At 52.2% G+C, this 20,945-nt stretch overlaps 1 protein-coding gene across 1 annotated transcript in view; it reads left to right on the top strand.

The window, feature by feature from the left end:
- ATP2B2 (ATPase, Ca++ transporting, plasma membrane 2) overlaps positions 1–20,945 on the top strand; it is a 162,149-nt gene that overhangs the window by 67,570 nt on the left and 73,634 nt on the right. Inside the window, exons 3-5 of the mRNA XM_010862512.1 lie at positions 7,583–7,780; positions 13,387–13,644; positions 14,655–14,780. Of these exons, the coding sequence (XP_010860814.1) occupies positions 7,583–7,780; positions 13,387–13,644; positions 14,655–14,780 (582 nt within the window). The remainder of the gene's footprint in view (positions 1–7,582; positions 7,781–13,386; positions 13,645–14,654; positions 14,781–20,945) is intronic.

Raw genomic sequence — 20,945 nt, 5'->3', positions numbered from 1 at the left:
CCCCCGCTCCCTCCTCCACGGGCACACGGTGAGTGGTTCCTGCCTGCCAGCCATAACCAAGGACACAAAATGAACTGACGCAGATCTTGCCTTTCAGGAGCTCAAAATTAAGTAATCCCAGGAGTCAGTTGAAATACCACTTAATAACTTCCGTAAGGGGGGTGGTGGGGGAGGTAAGCTGCATGGAAGGGCCATTAGATGAGAGTAAGGCCAGCCAGGGGCAGCTTCCTGAGGAAGGTGCTGTGACCCGTCCCAGGAGGGTGAGGCCGGAAAGGCAGCCAGGCATGCAGACGGCCAGGCCGAGGGAGCGCAGGCACGCTGGAGGCAGCGAGACGAGATGAGAGGCTTGCCGTCAAAGTGGCCTCCTCAGTTGGCTGCCCTGTAGCTGTCCTGCCCCCTCACGCAGGGCAGGCTCGCCCCCTCCGACAGTGGGCAGCACCTCTGTCGGGCCACAGGCTCACCCGGCAGGCTTAGAAGGCCCCTCATGGAAGCTTAATGGCTTTATGAATGAATGATACAATTACAGGAGAAGTGGATCTCAGAATTTCTGAGCAACAAGGGCCCTTAGAGGACTAGTCCAAGCTCCTTGGTCGAGAGGAAGGAGAGGCCCAGCGGGGTCACACGGCCAGTGAGTGATTAGAGGAAGATCAAGATGGGACGCCAGGCCCCAGCCTCACATACTCACTCCTCACGACCTGTTTTTGTGTGTATTAATCGCTCAGTCAGGTCCAACTCTTTACGACCCCGTGAACTGTGGCCCACCTGGCTCCTCTGTCCATGGGGATTCTCCAGGCAAGGATACTGGAGTGGGTTGCCATGCCCTTCTCCAGGGGATCTTTCCAACCCAGGGAGCGAACCCAGGTCTCCCACATCACAGGTGGATTCTTTGCCATCTGAGCCACCAGGGAAAGTTTTTAGTTTGGGTTCCCCAAAAGCAGAGTGTGAGCCAAGGGTGGGATGCAGGTGGTATGTTTAGGAGTCATCTCGGGAGTGAGAGAGCAAGAAAGCAGGGAAGAGAGAAATGCCATTGGGGGTGTGCTGGTGACCTGATTACGCTGCAGGGGACCAGGGCTATGACCCACTTGACCTTGGCAGGGAGCATGTGGGAAGCACCTGAGAATTGTCCCTCCAAGGGTATAGGAGCATCTATCCTGACTCCCAGTCCCACTGGAGTCTGGGGTAATTCTCGTCACTTCTGGGCCCCCTGCTTAGTGGCACCCGATGAACCCCCAGCTGCAGGAAGAGCCCTGAAGCTGAAGACAGATTTGGAGGACACGTGAAGGGTGTGGCCAGCGTGCTCCGGAGCTGCCTGCCATTGGCTGCAGTGTGGAGTCATAGAGGACCAAGGGGCTGGGGCACAAAAACTCTTGCCACAGTTCCTTATGAGAAAATAATAGTGCCAGCAATGGTTTTCATTCCTCGAGATGTTCCCTGCACCAAGTGCAATGCTGCGTCCATTATGTTCATCACCTGAGGAAATAGGGACCGGTTATCCCCTTGGAGGATTCCCAGGGGGCTCAGTGGCAAAGAATCTGCCTGCAATGCAGGAGACGCAGGTTTGATCCCTGGATCAGAAAGATTCCCTGGAGGAGGGAATGGCAACTTACTCCAGTATTCTTGCCTGGAGAATACTATGGGCAGAGGAGCCCAGCGGGCTATAGTCCATAGGGTTGCAAAGGTCAGACACAATTGAAGTGACTTAGCACTCAATTACACTATTAATGGGGCTTCCCTGATAGCTGAGTTGGTAAAGAATCCGCCTGCAATGCAGGAGACCCCAGTTCAATTCCTGGGTCAGGAAGATCCACTGGAGAAGGGTTAGGCTACCCACTCCAGTATTCTTGGGCTTCCCTTGTGGCTCAGCTGGTAAAGAATCTGCCTGCAATGTGGGAGACCTGGGTTTGATCCCTGGGTTGGGAAGATCCCCGAAGAAGGGAAAAGCTACCCAATCCAGTATTCTGGCCTAGAGAATTCTTTTGATTGTATAGTTCATGGGGTCGCAGAGTCAGACATGACTTAGCAACTTTCACTTTCACACTATTAATGATTTAAGTAATAAAAATGAAAGGGATGTTCGGTGAGCTATGAGAACATTCAGAAACAGGTTCAGTCTGAAGGGGACAGAGAGACAGGTTTAGCCGAGTTCAATGTGAATGAGAGGGAAGCGCAGTCCAGGCAGCAGGAACAGCATGTGCGAAGGCCCTGAGGCAGGAGAGCACTTGTATTGAAGCTGTACTAGAGAGGCTGCTGGCGCTGTGGTGTGTTGGCAGGGTGAGGGAATAAGACTTAAGAAGAAATAAGGGGTCACACTGTCCAGGGCCTTCCAGATCTTGGCAAGGAGAGTAGACGTCTGTCTGTGCAACGGAAGCCCCTGGAGCATCTTCAACAAGGGCCTGACATTCACACAGTGCACTTCATGCTTTTAAAACATCCCTCTGACCACTAGGTGGAGAATCGGTTGAAGGTGCCTAACCGAAGTCCTCCTGGACTGATGTGCAGGCAGTGAAGGGGAGTGGTCGGATCAGAGTTAAGTATTCCTTTGAGTGGAGGGACACACAGGTAGTAGTGATGAAGCCAAGTTTTTAACCCAGGAATATTTGTCTCCAAGCTCATATCTAAAAGGAGGGCCATTTCCTCTCCAGGGGATCTTCAAACTCTGTCTCCTGCTTTGCAGGCATGTTCTTTACCACGAGCACCACCTGGAAAGCCCCTCATATCAAAAGGTTGTGTGGAAATAAGTATACATTTTCTTATAGTACATATTGATTTCTCCCTGTAAATTAAACTTTGAATCGTTCAAATAAAACATGAATACATTCTCCTGGGTTAAAATAAAAATATTTTAGTCCAAGTTAGAGTCCCAGCCACTGCAACCAATCAGATTGCCCTTTTCTTCCCCAGAAGTTCCACCATCATAAGTTTGGAGCAGATCCTTAAAGAACCTTTGCTACATATTTACATATATGTGTACCTATAGGAAATATAAACTATGGCTTTACTGAGTTTTCTGTTTCGCATAAATGGAATCAAACTGTACACATTGCTCTGCAACTTGCCTTTTTCACTCAGTTTTGCTATATTAGTGCATATAAATGGATTGTGTTTTCTAATTGTTGCATAATATTTAATGGACTGGATGCACCACAGTGGATTTAGCCCACTCACTTTCCAAAGACGGAAATGCATTTTTCTATAAATGTTATAGCTTTTGAAGGACTCGTGTTTTTTTTTTTCCTTTCAAAATGTAAGACTTTTATTTATGCTAATGGAGGTACCCACACTGCAGTGACAACACAAATATTTAACAACTCCGAGCCTGGTGACTAAATTTTCCCATTTTCTTCAGGTGCCTGGAATCCCTGGGAGTTAGCTCTTGTCTGTTGCCAAGTCTGTGTTTATAGCTCAAGGCTGTCTCCAGAACAGGGGAAATGGTGGAGTTGTTGACTTTTAGCTGCTGGGCCCTGAAATAGGCACCCTGGCATGACATGGAAATAGCCCAGCTGTGGATTCTCAAAGACCTGGGGTCCAGTCCCGGCTGAGCTGTGTGGCCTTGAGCAAGTCACTTGAGCTCTCTGAGCCTCAGTGTTCCCATCCACAAAATGGAGTTTGTAATCCTTGTCTTATAGACTGGCCAGAGGTGAATGCAAGCTCCATGTGCTAAGTGATGATCCCCGAGAGCACAGATGTGTGCACTTAGCCCCCCTCTGTCTGCAGCCCCAGCATACTGGAGGGAATGGGGTGATGGTGTGGGGTGGGGCAGACGAGTTCGTCCTGCATCTCTAAAGGGGTCACTCGAGGTCATAGACAATGAAAAGACGTGAATACTCTGTCGCTGCTGTCAGTGTCGTGTGAGGGTGCATTTGAGCTCAGAGGCTTTCTGCCCGGATTCTGGGCCCCTCGGTGTGCCAGGCACTTCTCGTATAGTTGTGCGCCTTTCATTTGCACCCCAGCAGGCAGAAACAGCGAGTCTCCCCTCTGCCCCAACTTACAGCTGAAGAGACTGAGGTTCTGAGGGAGTGTCACTTGCCCAAGTGGCAGGTTGAGGCTAGAATTTGGTCCCTCTGCTTCTGGAAGCTTCCCTGAGGCTGCAGGCAGCCGCTCAGCAGAGCGCCCCGTCCTGGACCAACAGGGATGTTGCACCTCTCGTGATGACATCGCGGATGTCTGTGTTCAACCATCAAGACCTCTTCACAGACGGAGAGAAAAGCGGCTTTTCTGGCCTCCTTTTTTCCAAAAGGATGCTGCTGCTGCTGCTGCTAAGTCACTTCAGTCGTGTCCGGCTCTGTGCTACCCCATAGACGACAGCCCATCAGGCTCCCCCGTCCCTGGGATACTCCAGGCAGAAACACTGGAGCAGGTTGCCATTTCCTTCTCCAATGCGTGAAAGTGAAAAGTGAAAGTGAAGTCGCTCAGTCGTGTCCGACTCTTAGCGACCCCATGGACTGCAGCCTACCAGGCTCCTCCGTCCATGGGATTTTCCAGGCAAGAGTACTGGAGTGGGGAGCCTTTGTCTTCTCTGCCAAAAAGATGAGATAAAGGCTACTCGGAGGTCACCAAAGGACAGTTTGAATCAAATCTCTTAAACGATGCTGATGGAGAGAGAATGTGAAATGTCCATAATTTTGTGTGTACATTAAGGCTCAGTTTTTTTTTTTTTTTAAGCTAATGAGCAAGATGAGAACCTTTTGGTGAAAAGGGCCTGGGCCAGGAGTCAGGAGTCCAACCCCAGCTTTGCAGCTGAATCACTGTATCTGAGTCAAGATACTTCCCCATCCCTGGGCCTCACTTTTCCACCTGCCAAATGGAAGAATGAGACTGGCTGACCACAGGACTTGTCCTGCTCCAGCAAAGGGGGAACCTGGGGCAGGGGATGGAGAGGGTGGAGTGCTTTTGGTATAGGGTTGCCAGATTTAACAAAGAAAAGTATAGGATATCCAGTGAAATTTGAATTCCAGATAAAAAAATAATTTTTATTAGCGTGTCCCCAATATTATAGGAGACATAACTTAAAAGTTATTTGCTATTTATCTGAAATTCAAATTTAACTGGTCATCCTGTATTTTGTCTGGCAACCCCATTCAGCACCTTCACCTCCACCGGACCCCTCAATTCTTTGATGCAGATAATTGATATCTTCACAGCTACTAGATCAACTCCTGGCCACCCACCTTCCCACCAGATCCTCGCCACCCAATCCCAACCTTCCCACCAACACCCACTTTCCTGTTCACATAGAAATTCTAGAGCCGTGAGCTGAGAGGTTTCGTGGGTCTAGGAATTCCTACAACAGAGATAGGGGCTGAGATGCAGCTGAGCTCAGGGACTTAAATCCGTGGGGAGATGTAGGTCCGTGTGTATCACGAAGGCTGGAGGGACACAGTGTCTGTGGGTGCTCACGAGCGGCTGATCTCATCGTGGGCCATGTCTACGTGTGCGCACACACGCTAGGGGCACTGCTTCCGCATGTGACCAAGAACCTGGCCAGGGCAAAGCCTCAGAGCCTGGGGGAAAAGCCAGTGTGTGTCCAGTACAGCTGGACAGAGATGCACTTTGGGGGCAAAGCTTCCTCAGGTAGCCAATGACACAAGCGGCCGTTACAACAAATCATTCCTGTTCAGCGCAAGAACCCACGTTCTGCACTCAGCTCTCTTCTTGTACATAATTAATAGCATACAAATTCTGACTCCGGCAGAAGACTTGAGCCACATGCTGGGGCATTTTTTAATTTCTTCACCGTGAGGACGCACTTCCCTCACCTATACTGTTCACAGAGAGCTTCCACGCCCCTTCCTCTGTGGAGTACAGCTTACCACAGCCTCGGGCTTACTTTGCTCCCATTTTAATGATGAGAACATTGAGTTTCCAGGGGATGAAACAACCAGCCCAAGTTCATCCGCAAACCTGACTCCTCACCCTTGTACAAAGAGAAACTCAGGTTCGAAAATCTATGGTTCCACACAGTGTCTGCTATCAACTGCATTTGGGTCTCTGAATTTTCAAGGCCTTCCTGGCTTTGTCCCGTGGATATTTGACACAGTATTTTAATTTTTAATATACTAAATGGTGAGATGCCTTTTAATCTAAATTGAATCTCCAGCACCATTCATCTCTCACACCAGCCTGGTAGTTTTCCTCCCAAAATAGGCACTGTTAATTTTCAGCCTGAGGGTGAGGAGACTTTAAATTTCTGCTCCTGGGAAGGGCATGACCGGTGGCCTGGGCCAGGTGGACTTTCCTACCTGTAGGTCTCCATAACAACTGTCTTTGGATATAAGGTTGCCACAGCCACCAGTCCCCACTTTCAGCCCTTCAGCCAAGTCCATCCTTCGTGCTGTATATGAGGAAACTGAGGTCCAGAGAGAAGTGGATTGTCTGCAGTCACACAGCCCTTCCGCTGTGCCTGTCCTCTCCTTGACCAGCCTCCTCTCCTTCTCACTGAAAACTCATCTCTTCAGTCTTACTCCTCCAGGATGTCGTGATTAATGACACCACTGTCTTAACTGAACAACAATGACCCAATATCCTCACCTGAGGGCTTCCCTGGGGGCTCAGTGGTGAAGAACCCACCTGCAGTGCAGGAGATGCAGCTTCGATCCCTGGGTCGGGAAGATCCTCTAGAGAAGGAAACGGCAAACCACTCCAGTATTCATGCCTGGAGAATCCATGGACAGGCTACAGTCCATGGGGTCGCAAAAGAGTTGGACGTGCCTGACAGACCAATGCTTTTCACTGTGAACACATATTAGCCATTCCGGCACGGGAGGCTGGGGGCAACATTTCCATGTGCTTAGAACAGGGCCAGCCTGGGTCCTCCGGTCCCAAGAGTGTGCCATGGCTGGGTCTCATGAAGGCCTCCATCTCCCCATCTATGAAAGAAGCATAACCCAGCTCAAGCCCCCTTCCTCCCACTGCACAGGCAGGACAGTGGATCTTCAGCACTTCCTGTACTGATAGGCAAGGCCAGTGGGATGGGGGAAGGTCTCCTTGGGAACAGGACACCCTCAGGCTCTTCTGCAGCTCTCAGCCAGTCTGGCTCTTGGAGGCAGTAGGTGGGTGTCTTACTATGAACATCAGAAGAGGCTCAGCACCCAGAACCCCATTTCAGAGGTATGTCCATCTCCTGTACCCCTGAACCACAGACTGTAGGATCCCAGGACCACCAAGCTCCTATATTCCTGAGCAAAGGGCTCTTCCCTTCGCAGGACTCCCCCAGCACCCGCATGGGGCAGGCGTGCAGAGAAACACGGGTTGAATGAATAACGGGATGAACAAAAAACTATTGGAGTCCTAGGCCCTGTGATGTGATAGCTTGTCTATGATGGTAGATATTGGACCCTGGGGCCCCTGCAACTTGAACAGCAGAATGCCCCAGTCCTCCAACTCCAGCACGCTGTGATGCCGTTCAGGAGATCTTCTGGGTGGAAGCTAGCATTGGGCGCCGGCTCCTGGTGGGTTCCTGCTGGTTTCCTGCCTTGTTTTTGCCTCTCTCCCCCTGCCACGCGGCCGCCCTCCTCGGAGTGATTCCTGGGCATGTGTGTCTCTCCAGGACCCCCAGGCCAACCTCTCTGCACTCTGTCCTCAGGTTTGCCGGGCACTGCTCCAGACCTGGAGAAGAGAAAGCAAATTTTTGGGCAAAACTTTATACCTCCAAAGAAGCCAAAAACCTTCCTGCAGCTCGTGTGGGAGGCCCTGCAGGACGTGACGCTGATCATTCTGGAAATCGCCGCCATCATCTCCCTGGGGCTCTCCTTCTACCACCCGCCTGGCGAGAGCAACGAAGGTAAGACGGCACCTGGGACCTCCCTCTCCTGGCCTGCAGCACGCATGCCCGGCCACACCTCGGGGCACCTGGGGGCTCAAGGCCACCGTTCCCTCCAGGCTGGGAAACTGAGGCCAAGGGGCAGTGGGTGGCTGAGCTGGACCGGGGCTGAGAGTGCCTGGCCCCCCTTCTCCCATGTGGGAAACACAGAGGTTGGTCAACCACGGTCACGTCAGGGTGAGCGTTTGTCGAGCACTTAGTGTGCCGAACTCCAGGCCGAGATACCGTCCTCCTAACAACCCCATGACATAGGGGCCATGATTACGCCCATTTTAAAGATGTGCCTTGGGCACAGGGAAGTGCATTAACTTGCTCCAGGTCACCCAGCTAAGAAAGAGCCCCGAGATTTTGCGGTGGGGCTTGTTAAAGACACCACTGCCCAGACCACGCTCTTGTTCAGTCGTTCAGTCGTGTCCCATTCCTTGCCCTTGCAGCCCGTGGCTGCAGCACCCCAGGCTTCCCCGTCCTTCACCATCCCCCAGAGCTTGCTCAGACTCATGTCCATCGAGTCAGTGATGCCATCCAACCATCTCATCCTCTGTCGTCCCCTTCTCCTCCTGCCTTCAATCTTTCCCAGCATCAGGGTCTTTTCCAATGAGTCAGCTCTTCACATCAGGTGGTTAAAGTATTGGAGCTTCAGCTTCAGTCCTTCCAGTGAATATTCAGGGTTGATTTCCTTTAGGATTGTCTGGTTTGATCTCTTTACTGTCCAAGGGACTCTCAAGAGTCTTCCCCAGCACCACAGTTCTGAAAGCATCAATTCTTTGGCGCTCAGCCTTTCTTTATGGCCACTCTCTGGTTATGTTGAATGGAATCCAAGGGAGAGTGACCCCAAACTTCTATCCAGCTGCTCTCTGTGGGCTCCTCACTCTCACAGCTGACGACAGACCCTCCGAATCGCCCACCTATGGGCAGCATCCATGCTCCATTGGACACGGTGTCAGCCTCGGGCCCCTTGCCCTCTGGGTGCTCTAGCTTCTGAGTGATCCTGTTTCAGCTCCGACACTGGGCTCCCAGAGGCCCCCAACTGTGAGAAAAGCCATGATGACGTCAGAGCCCTGTGCAGCTGATATTCTGGAACAGGGATCGCAAACTTCAGAGCACGGCCACATCCTGTTTGTGTGTGGCCCTTAAGCAAGTCACTTTCCTTCTGTGAATCTCAGTTTCCCCATCTGCTAAACAGGGCAACAGACCTCACCTGGAGGGATCTAACAAGGAGGTGGTGGAGGGGCATGTGGACAGCCTGGCACACAGAGGGCGCCCAAAGATGCTGGGCCTGCTGCTGCTGTCGGGGGACCACCCTGGGCTTCCTTCCCTGCAAGTGTGAGGCGGGGATCTCACACTCGGTGCCTTGCAGGAGGAGGACTCTCAGTCGCGATCCTTTGCTTGGTTCAGGGCCAGCACACCCTGGTGGGGCTGATGCTGAGCACGCTTGGCCACGTGACGCGTCTCGGGCTTGAGAGGACATCCTGAAATGTGCCCTGGGTTCTGAATGGGGCCATTGCTTGGTGGGTGGAAGAAGTACTGCCCCACTCATCCAGGGAGGGTTCTGGAGTAAACCTACTTTCTCAGTCAGGACTTGGGAGCCCTAATGGAAAACCTCATAAATAAGTGAGGAGGTTGGGATTAATATATACACACTAATAGACATTAAAATAGATAACCAACCAGGACCTGCTGTACAGCACAGGGAACGCCGCTCAATATTTTGTAATAACATATAAGGAAACAGAATCTGAAAAAGAATAGATATGTACATATAACTGAATCACCGGGCTATACACCGGAAACTAACATGACATTGTAAATCAACTAGACTTCTATTTTAAGAAAAGAAAACCTCAGCCTCCATTCTTCCTTTCATTCCAAATACTGAGCACCTGCCAAGGGCTAGACTTCACCAACTCCATGCAGCTTCCCTTTATCATGGCGAAGGTTTTTAAGCCTGAATTCCTCTACACATCTATACGTAAATAGAAAGACAGGCAGACTGATAAATATATACACATAAACCACGGGCTATGTAGGATTACATAAGATATATTGTTTTGCTGTTAGATTTTTATAATCTGATTTGCATTAGTAGAAAAGTACAAATACTTTGTTATTAATTATTATTAGGCATCTTAATGTGCTTCATAAATAGATGATCCTTCTAGGTTCACTGCTTCAGGCAAGCAAATAAAAAGTGAAAACTAAATATAGGAAATAATCTTTATGGGCCTCATTTGCCCAAATGAGGAGGTGGTCCCTGAGGTTCCTTGTACAGCTGCTACCCCACTCTCTCCCACGCCAAAATTTCCTGAAAAACTGGATAACCAAGTCTATCTGGTCAGCTACCTTTAATTTTTTTTTTTTTTACCTAATATTACTAGTTGCAGCCATGAAATTAAAAGATGCTTACTCCTTGGAGGAAAGTTATGACCAACCTAGATAGCATATTGAAAAGCAGAGACATTACTTTGCCAACAAAGGTCCGTCTAGTCAAGGCTATGGTTTTTCCTGTGGTCATGTATGGATGTGAGAGTTGGACTATGAAGAAGGCTGAGCGCCAAAGAGTTGATGCTTTTGAACTGTGGTGTTGGAGAAGACTCTTGAGAGTCCCTTGGACTGCAAGGAGATCCAACCAGTCCGTTCTGAAGGAGATCAGCCCTGGGATTTCTTTGGAGGGAATGATGCTGAAGCTGAAACTCCAGTACTTTGGCCACCTCATGCAAAGAGTTGACTCACTGGAAAAGACTCTGATGCTGGGAGGGATTGGGGGCAGGAGGAGAAGGGGACAACAGAGGCTGAGATGGCTGGATGGCATCACCAACTCGATGGACATGAGTTTGAGTGAACTCCGGGAGTTGGTGATGAACAGGGAGGCCTGGTGTGCTGCAATTCATGGGGTCACAAAGAGTCAGACAGGACTGAGCGACTGAACTGAACTGAACTGAACTGAATATTACTAGTTGATTCCTTTTTTCTGCATCACCTCTTTCCAAAGAGGATTTAAAGCAAATAAGTTTGCTCCCTTGATTGAGATATAAATTTGACTTTGAACTGCCTGGCAACCAAAGCAGAAAGTGAATTGGGGTGATTTGCATAGCTCAAGTTATCAGTTAGGAGGAAAGGTAGTTCTTTGAGAAGATAGTACACCCCCTGACAACGAATTGTGGGATGAACTTACACACAGGACCTTATGTGCGAGCGTGCTGTGTTGTTTCAGTCGTGTCCAACACTTTGGGACCCCATGGACTGTAGCCCACCAGGCTCCTCTGTCCATGGGATTGTCCAGGAGAGAATACTGGAGTGGGTTGCCATGTCCTCCTCCAGGGGATCTTCCCCCATCCAGGAGATTGAACCGACGTCTCCTACGTCTCCTGAATTGGCAGGTGGATTCTTTACCACGCGCCACCTGGGAAGCCCAGGCCATTATGAGAGATGCATAATGGGCAGCATTCTTTGCAGAAATTTTGTAGAAAATAGAGAAGAAGATGGTACACTGCTTCTTGCATAAGCTTCGAGCAAAGCTAAGGGCGCAACACAAAAGCATGATAAGGAGGGTAATTCTTACTGTTTTTAGAGCCACCTCTAGTTGGGAGCTTTTAGGGTAAAAGTTCATTTGATACTCACTTGACCCTCACAACAGCCCTGTGGGCAGATACTCTTATTACCCAGGAAACCGAGGCCCCGAGATGCTAAATGACTTGCAAGGGCAGACTCCGGGAACCAGCAGAACCGTGACTCAGACCAAGGCGTTCTGGCCCCCGAGCCCGCGTGCCTGTCCGTCGGCTGCCTTTCCTCAGAAAGGGACCAGGTTGAGTCAGTGCCACCCGGATAAGTGACCTCAGGTGACCCTGTGTAGTGCAAGCTTAGAACTCAGCGGGCAGCGGGGAGAGGGGGTCAGTGGGAACACAGATAAGGCTCCCAGAGTGGTGCCCCACAACCCTGCTCTCAGATGCCTGGGGTCGCCTCCATCCTAGCGAGATGGGAACCAAGGCCCAGAGAGGGGAAGGACTTGCCTAAGGTCACACAGATTGGTGGCAGGAGGGCTGGGTTTGGAACGCCAAGCTTCTGGTTGTTTCTACTGCCCTTCACTTCTTCTAGCTGAGACACCAGCTTAGGCCACAGTGGGTTGACAAGGGCAGCTGAATACACTCTTCTCCTACAGAACGGAGTTCTTGAACTTTGTGACTCACTCCTCCCTGACACCCAGGCCCCAGCCTGCGCTCTGAACCTTCCATGGTGCCTGGACCACCCCCACCATGGCAGACGTAGGCTGCATCAGTTACGTGTAAAGTGATGCTGTGTACTAAGTTGCTCAGTCATGTCCAGCTCTGTGCAACCCTATGAACTGTAGCACCCCCCCAGGCTCCTCTGTCCATGGGATTCTTCAGGCAAGAATACTGGAGTGGGTTGCCATGCCCTTCTCCAGGGGACCTTCCCAACCCAGGAGTCAAACCCGCATCTCTTATGTCTCCTGCATTAGCAGGCAGGTTCCTGACCCCTAGTGCCACCTGGGAAGCCATAAAACGGTGCTGGTGACGGACTAACACTAGACTGCCCTGCAGTACCCAGAACCCCTCCCTGTCTGCTTTCTTGGCTCAGAGACCTCTAGACACTTGTTGGAGGTCACAAAGCACTTTCATGGCAGGGCTAGGATAGGCATAACCCCTGCTCCCAGCTCCCTGCCGTGACAACTCCCTTAGTGCCAGAGAGCCAGCAGAGTGCCCAGCACATAATAGGTGCTTAGAAAATGTTTGTGACTTGACCAGTTTTGAGAGTCCGTATTTGATGCCAGGCCCTGGTAACCACCTCAGAAGTAGTTTCTCCAGTTTACTGATGAACAGTTAGAGGGAAGGCCAAGTGGGTTCCCCAAAGTCACACAGACAGTGAGCAGACACACCTTAGAAAGCCCTGGGTCTGAGGAGGGCAGTTGCAGTTTCCCCAGATCCTGTGGTCACAATCCCCAGATCCTGTCCCTGCCCCAGTCCAAGGGAGCCCAGAGGTGACCTCAGCAGGACCCACCCACACCTCTCTTTCTTCCCCTTCCTCTTCTCTTTCCCCTGATTGCCCCAGAGCAGCAGGAGGTGTTCTCAGGGTCTGGTGGCTCCGAGTGGTGAAAGGAACCCACACCTCTACTTTCTTGCCCTTGTAGGTACCATGTAGTCATCAGACTGTAGGTCACACAAGTGGCTCAGGGTATCAGTATCCTCACTGTGTATTGGAGGCTCAGATCCAGGAAGACCCTCCTGTGTGCCGAGCGCTGCCTGGAGCTTTTACCTTCCTCCCCTGGAGCCTGGCCTCAGTGACTCCCGCTTTGCAGACGAGCACACTGCAGCTCAGGGAGGGCAGGGACTTACCCAGGACCAGAAAGGGGCAGCAGCAGGGTTCGGACCCAGCTTGTTGGAGAGCAGGTCCCGCCCCAGCCTAAAGGCCTGCCTCACAGTTGCTGGAAGAATGGAAGGAAAGGATGTCAGCAAAGCTGCCTTTTAGACCCTAAAGCACTTGCACTGTAGATTACCATGAGGCCCCTTCTGCCTGGCTCACCCGCCCTGCCTGCTTCCTTCCGCTCTGCACAGGATGTGCGACGGCCCAGGGCGGGGCAGAGGATGAAGGGGAGGCAGAGGCGGGCTGGATCGAGGGGGCCGCCATCCTCCTGTCGGTCATCTGCGTGGTCCTGGTCACCGCCTTCAATGACTGGAGCAAAGAGAAGCAGTTCCGGGGCCTGCAGAGCCGCATTGAGCAGGAGCAGAAGTTCACTGTGGTCCGGGCCGGCCAGGTGGTCCAGATCCCTGTGGCTGAGATCGTGGTTGGGGACATCGCCCAGGTAAAATATGGTAAGTGACCCCACTGTTGAGCTGGGTGCTAGAACTGGAGTCCAGGCAGGGGTGGGAATGGGCCAGGCAGACCCAGAGAAGCAGGCCCAGGGCAGAGGGTGGATTCCTGAAGGCTGACCCCAAGCTAAAATATTTTCTGAGCTTCTTGGAGAGGTGGAAGGCTCATTTCTGGAGGAGGTAGGATTCCAGAATGTATTTAAACCATAAAATGGCAAATGCATGACACATGTACCACCACTCTCCAAACGGCTACCCTTAGCAGACATTACTAGTTGATCTCAGCTCAAAGCTGAGATAACATCATCAGATGACTTCTCAGCCCAGTACTCCAAGGAACACTAACACTCAGAGTGGGTTGATGAAGGGAAATCCCTTTCCCTTCTCTGATTTGGCTGTTGGTGGATGGTTGTTGTGCTAGAGAAGGTGTTATAAGGAGTGGACATGAATGAGCAAACATTCTAGGCCCGTGATGCTGCCATGGAGAAAGTGAGCAGGCTGGTGCCAAAGGGGATTTAGCTGAGATATGTCCTAGGTAAGTAGAGGTAAGAGAAGGGGGAAAGGTTGGAGGACCCCTTCTCACCAGCCGTATTATCCTCCGATAATATTCCTGTCTTGGGGTCTATTCAGCCTAGTCAAGACAGGCCCTTCCCAAAGAATTTCCCCAAACCATAGTTGAGGCCAAAGAAGAATGAGTCATTGAGAAAACTGGGCCCCAAATCCATGCCATGCCAAGAGAAGCACCTTAGAAACTGAGGGACATGTCCACTTGAGCTCAGATAGAGGCAGGACCTGACCTCAGCGCTCCAGGCCCCCTGCCCTTCACCCGGGCCCCAGGCTTCAGCTGCCCATTGGCCTGTGATGGATGCCACCTTGGTTCCTGCACCCTGGGAGCGCCAGGCAGCCTGTTCCAGAAGGCGACTCCTCCTTGCAATCATGCTTGAAGGGAATATTCCAGCCTCTCCAGCCCTTGAGACCCTGCTGACGGCCCCCCTTGCCCTTCCTCCCACCAGGCGACCTCCTCCCTGCCGACGGCCTCTTCATCCAGGGCAACGACCTCAAGATCGATGAGAGCTCCCTGACGGGGGAGTCTGACCAGGTGCGCAAGTCGGTGGACAAGGACCCCATGCTGCTGTCAGGTGAGCTGCGGCCGCCGTGGGTCACTCCCGTCGCCGCTTCCTGCCCCCGTTCCCCGGGGTCGCCCGTGTCCCCTTGATGAGGCTGGAGGGTCTCAGAGCCTTTGGTCTTTGGCTCCAAATCTCTGGCCAGCTCGGCCCCAATCAAGAACTCCCTCCTTTTCCCCAGAACACATACATTAAGTCTACTGTGTACTCAGTACTTCTCCAGGCCCTGGGGTGAGCCCAGTGAATAAAACTGACAATGAATTCCTGCCCTCCCCGCCACCATGGAACTTACCTTCTAGCAAATTGGTTTTCTGAAAGTTGAACATGGAAGTCTATTCCCATTAGGGACAAGAAAGAACCAGTCTGGTGACCATTGTTTTAGAGGCATACTGTGTGCCAGGCACTGGTCTGGGGGCTGGGACCTAAGACAGATGAGGCCCCGGCCTTGAGGAGCTTGTGGTATCGTTAGGAGTCAGACAATGTGAAAATTCCAGAGAGTAATAGATATACTCTTGAGAGGCCCTTGGACAGCAAGGATAGCCAACCAGTCAATCCTAAAGGAAATCAACCCTGAACAGTCATCGGAAGGACTGATGCTGAAGCTGACGCTCCAATACTTTGGCCACCTGATGTGAAGAGCCAACTCATTGGAATAGACCCTGATGCTGGAAAAGATTGAGGGCAGAAGAAGGAGATGACAGAGGATGAGATGGTTGGATGGCATCACCAACTCAATGACATCATTTTGAGCAAACTCTGGGAGATGGTGAAGAACAGGGAAGCCTGGCGTGCTGCAGTACACGGCGTAGCAAAGAGTCAGACATGACTGATCAACTGAATAACAGCAACGATAGATACTTGATGAAAATAAAACAGGACAATGGAGTGCAGCTGGCTGGGGAGGTCGAGGAGGCCTGTAAGCTGAGGTGTGAATGATGACACAGAGCTGGTCTTCCAACTTTCCAGAGGATGAGTATACCGGCAGCAGGAATGGGAAGTGGAGAGGCCCTGAGGCAGGACTGGGAGCAAGACGGAGGGGTCAGATGTCAGGCCTGGTGTGCCGTGCTCAGGAGTTCATAAATGTTCTGAATGTTATGAGTGCTCTCTAGAATTAGCAGTAAGCTGATCCCGTTTACATTTTTAAGATCTTGGTCTGACTGCTGCAGTGGGGATGGCAAGAGAGGAGGGGTGACCCTGCAGAGGTGAGGTAGCAGTCAGGTGAAATACCTTCTCCGAACAGGACACCAAAAAGGCATTCCTGTCCAGCAGTGCTCAGCACACATCATCTGAGCAGCTGCTCTGAGCCAGGCTGAGCAGTGAGATACCTCCCTCCCTGACCCCACGATGATCCAGACTCACCCTCCACCCTTGGAGGCCTCCAACCTGAGTAAGCAGGAGCATGGAGGCAGGGAGTAGACTTGCAAACAGCTAAGTCCATAGAAGAGGAGTGAGGAAGGTGTGAGGAAACCAAGGGAACAGAACCATCTAGAAGAGGTAGAATTGAGCGGGGTTTTAAAGGATCAGTAGGAGCCCACCAAGCAGAGTTGTGGAGAAAGGGTCCTCCTAGCAGAGGCACAGCGGTCTAAAGGAGGGTGGAATTTCCTAGAAATATTACAAAGAGGAAGAGGAGCATGTCTACAGGGTATGATGGTGAAAAGAACTGAGAATCGGGTCTGGGGCATTTATTTATCAAGAACTTATTCAATTATTCACTTATGGAGTACCTACTGTGTGCCAGTGGTTCATGGAACAAGCAAGGTGCCTGCCCTCCTGAAGCTTAGAATCTGGTAAAAGAGACTGACAAGAAAGGAACAAACAAGCAGATATGTACCACAGTTTCGGATAGGGATAAGTCAGGTGAAGACATTACATCATTGTAGTGAGAAAGAGACCCTGAGGAAGGGGATGGGAATCTTAGTTGATCAGGGAAAAGCGTGTGTGAAGAGGTTGCATTTGAGCTAAAGGCAGAGCAGTGAGAGAAAGAGCATTCCAGAAAGAGGGACAGTAAGTGCAAAGGGCCGGGGGTCTGGCCGAGTGATCATGGAAAGCCATAAATGCCCTCTGGGAGCTCAGGGCCACGTGGGAGCTCAGTAAATGGTCATCACCCTGTGGCCTTGGCTCTGACCTCTGAGCTGAAGTGATTGTCAGAGAGGTGGTTACCCTTGAGGGAAGTGACTCGGTGGGTTATGAGGCTCAGTGCAAGTCGAGGGGAGGTGCTGGGCCTGAGTGGATGGGAAATGAAGGTTCCAGACAGTTTGGAGGAGAGGAGAGGTAGTTCCCTGGCAGGAGGCTGGGGAGAGAAAATGTTCAGGATCACTGACCTGAACGAAGCATCAGCACGCAGCCATGAGGGTGGGCACAGATGTGGAGACCCTGGAAAGGAGCAATAGGGTAGAGGTGGATGGGAAGTCGGCTGGCCAGCCCAAGTAGGGTCAGCCACTCTAGTCTCGATCTATCCACCTGGAGGGAAGTCAAGACAAATGGAGGAGACCCTGGGCCTCTGGGTGTCAGGAAACAGGAGCCAGGGTCTCCTGTGATGTCTTTTGTGGGCAGAACAGAGAGGGTGTGCCGAGGCCAGGGGATCTCGGTCGGTTTGTGCTGACGCTTCGTTGCTGGCAATCTGATGGGAGGTTTCTAGCAGGCTTCCTGGAGCTCTGTCCTGTTGCAGTACAGAAAGTGTGCCCATCAAGTTTGCAGAGCCCACACACCCAGGGAGGGTCAGGACCCATGAAAGGTGGCCAGAGTGCAGGGCAAACTAGACTCAAGAAAATGCAATGGACTCTGACCTGCAGCCGACACCCTGAAATGTGAGGGGGAGGGAGGGCGGCGGCTCAGCCCAAGCTCCGGGGGAAAGACGGTGAGAGAGGGGTGTAGTCAGCCCGATGGAAAGCAAGCTGATTGGGGAGAGAATTCTGTGACAGTCAGAACCATTCTAGGAACAAAAGAGGCTGCCTGTGTGGTAGTGAGTTCCCCGCCACTGATTGTATGTATGTAGGGCCTGGACAGACTGGGGGTGGGGTGGTTGTAGAGGAGGCCAGAGCCCTGAGCAGACGCTGCCTTCAATGCCCCTCCCTGTGGTGAGAGTCACAGATTCAGTGCACCCGTCCTCACCCGCACCTCTGCTACAGACCCGCCTTACTTCCTTTCCTCTGCCCTGCCTCTACTGGGGCCGTTTGCTCCTCCCAGGTGGCCCTTTTCCTTTCTTGTTGCACATTTAACTCCTGCCCATCTGCTCAGTGCCACCTCCTCCACGAAGTCTTCCCAGACCACCCTTTGGCCTGCACCCCAGCACCGCCTGGGACCCTTGTGTTGGCCTGCAACATCACACAACACTAGGCCATTCGGGCACAGGCTGTCATGCGGATTGAGTTTTGTGCTGCGCAGAGCATCTCAGATAAACAGCGAGACTATCCACAGTCCCGCCACCCAAACAAATCTAACAGGTCTCACATTTATGGGCCCTTCCATCCTTGGCTGGTCCAAGTGGGTGGGAGCCCAGGCCTGAGGCTGCCAGGAGGTCCGCCCAGCTCCACCCCGGGCCCTGCACCCCTTAGGGTTCAGGCAGTATGTGTGAGAGTGAAGAAGGAGGCTGCACTGCGTAATAGAGCAGAGTTCGGCCAGGCTGAGCCAGATCTGGGCTCTGGAGTGAATTCTCTGTGTGGCCTTTGGTACGTCGCTTCACTTCTCTGAGCCTCGGTTTACCTGTGAGGACAATAGCGATATCCTGGTGTGTGACGTAGGTGAGGCCCTTACCTAGCATGGTGCAGCCAGAGGGATGCCCATGGTGGGCTGGGTCCCTTCCCTGCTCCTCCCAAGGAGCCTGGACTTGGGAGTGACTTAGGCCTGGGTTCAAATCCCAACTCTGCCCTTCACTGGCTGGGAGACCCTGGACAAGCTTCTTTCTGAGCCTGTGTTCCCTCACTTGTAAAATGGGAGAACAACTCCAGCTTATGTGTCCTTTTCCCACCTCTTCCTTCATCTTGAATGTGTCACCGTTCCCCCTCTCTGGGCTGGCCCTGTCTCTCCATCGTGTAGCCCCTCCCCACCTACAGCCTGCATGAGCCTGCCTTCTCCAGGGAGTCCCCCTGGCTTGCTGTCTTCCCCAGTGCTCTCAATTCTGCATAACTGTCCTTTGGGCACTCTTCTTTGGGGGGGGGGAATACGACTAGACTTCTCACCCCCTTCCCCTGTGCTAGAGGCTTCGCTGGGCCTTCTGGTCAGATGACCCTCGGAAAATACAGAGAGACCAGCCTGGGGGCACCTGCAGGGTCCTCATGGTAGTTGAGGAACCACCCCCACCCCACACACACACACATCGCATCGAGCACATTGGCTCAGCCTGCTGCTGCTGCTGCTGCTAAGTCGCTTCAGTCGTGTCCGACTCTGTGCGACACCATAGACGGCAGCCCACCAGGCTCCTCTGTCTCTGGGATTCTCCAGGCAAGAACACTGGAGTGGGTTACCATTTCCTTCTCCAATGCATGCATGCATGCTAAGTCACTTCAGTCATGTCTGACTCCGTGCAACCCCGTGGACAGCAGCCCACCAGGCTCCTCTGTCCACGGGACTCTCCGGGCAAGAATACTGGAGTGGGTTGTCATTTCCTCCTCCCGGCTCAGCCTTGAGGAAGGCAAACAAAGTGGCCCAGCCTGTGACCCTGGCCAGGTTGCTTTGTCTCTGAGCCTCCAGGTCCACGTCTGTGTAGTCACCGGGCCCCCCCACATCTGCCTAGGCACAGGGCTGTTTTGGGGACCACATGCCTAAACCAGTGGGACTATCCTTTGTGAATGGTGTGCTTGTGAGACGCTGTGTGATGTGGATCAGACACAGAGGCAGAACCCCCCAGCTCCTGCTCTGCATCAGCTCCCGCTATGACCTCGGCCCCTTGGGGCCTCAGTCTCCCCATCTGACAAATGGGAGCAGACCAGCCTTCAGGAAGATTCAGCTGTATCTCTAGCACTCAGGGCACAAAGGAAATCCTAAAGCCCCGAGCACAGACAGGAGGACGCAGGCCTGTGTCTGCAGTGTCTTCTACCTGGGCAGAGGAGACGAGCAGGAATCTCAGGGCGATCCTCTATCCATGGGGCCGGGCAGGGCTGGTGGTGGGCAACAAACCCAATGTCACCTTCTCCCCCTGCTGCCCGCCCACATGCCACCAGTGTGGCTGTGATGTCCACTCTGCAAGGGGACCCAGAGTTTCACACACTTCACGTACAATTGGTTAAGATGTTGGGGGGAAATTTCAATTCTTTACAAGTCTGTGTGGGTCAGACAGCATGCAAATGGGCCCTGGAGTGCAGGGGCCCATGAACTCAGCCTATTTTTTTTTTTCTAGTTTTGTATTTTAAAATAATTTCAAACTTTCAGAAAAGTTGCAGGAGTAGCATAATGAACGCCTGCATGCCCTCCCTCTGATAAAACTGCTATGGCCTTCCGCTGCCCTCGCTCTCAGGAGCCATACGCTCTCCTTGTCAGGACCCCTTCCTCCTTCAGGTGTGTCTCCCGAGAAAAGGTATTTTCATGAGTAACAACAGCACAGTTGTCAACTCAGGAAGCACACCAGACATACCATCCTCATTCACGTGTACTGCCAGTACCCACAGCATCCCCCAGGCTGGGGCCCGGCGCAGATGCCCTGCAGCCTTTAGACATCCTGCTTCTTCAGACTCCCTTAACACTGAGCAGATCTGCAGCCTTTCCTGGAAAGCCAGTGGTTTTTAGCCCTTCTGGGTCATGAACCCCCATGAAAGCAGTGATCCCTCCTATTAGAAATAAATGCCCAGACTTGCCTCTTTGCAGCCTGGCTTTCCACGTGGCCCTAGAGGTAAAGAACCCACCTGCCAGTGTAAGAGATGTAAGAGGTGCAGGTTCAGTCTCTGGGTCGGGAAGATCCCCTTTAGAAGGAAATGGGAACCCGCTCCAGTATCCTTCCCAGGAAAATCCCATGGACTGAAGAGCCTGGTGGGCTACAGTCCATGGAGTCACAAAGAGTCAGAAAGGACTGATGAACACACCGACACACACACACATGCGCGCGCGCGCACACACACACACACACACACACACACACACACACACAGAGTGAATGCCACAGGAAACCGAAGACTAGGCAGGACCAGCACGCTGTCCTCAAAAGCCGCGGCGCCCACCCCCAGACTGGTGACCTGGCATCGAATGACA

This window comes from Bison bison, unplaced genomic scaffold (genome assembly GCF_000754665.1).
Source record: "Bison bison bison isolate TAMUID 2011002044 unplaced genomic scaffold, Bison_UMD1.0 scf7180017864482, whole genome shotgun sequence".
Classification (NCBI taxonomy): domain Eukaryota; kingdom Metazoa; phylum Chordata; class Mammalia; order Artiodactyla; family Bovidae; genus Bison; species Bison bison.
This window is presented reverse-complemented; position numbering and strand designations above follow the sequence as displayed.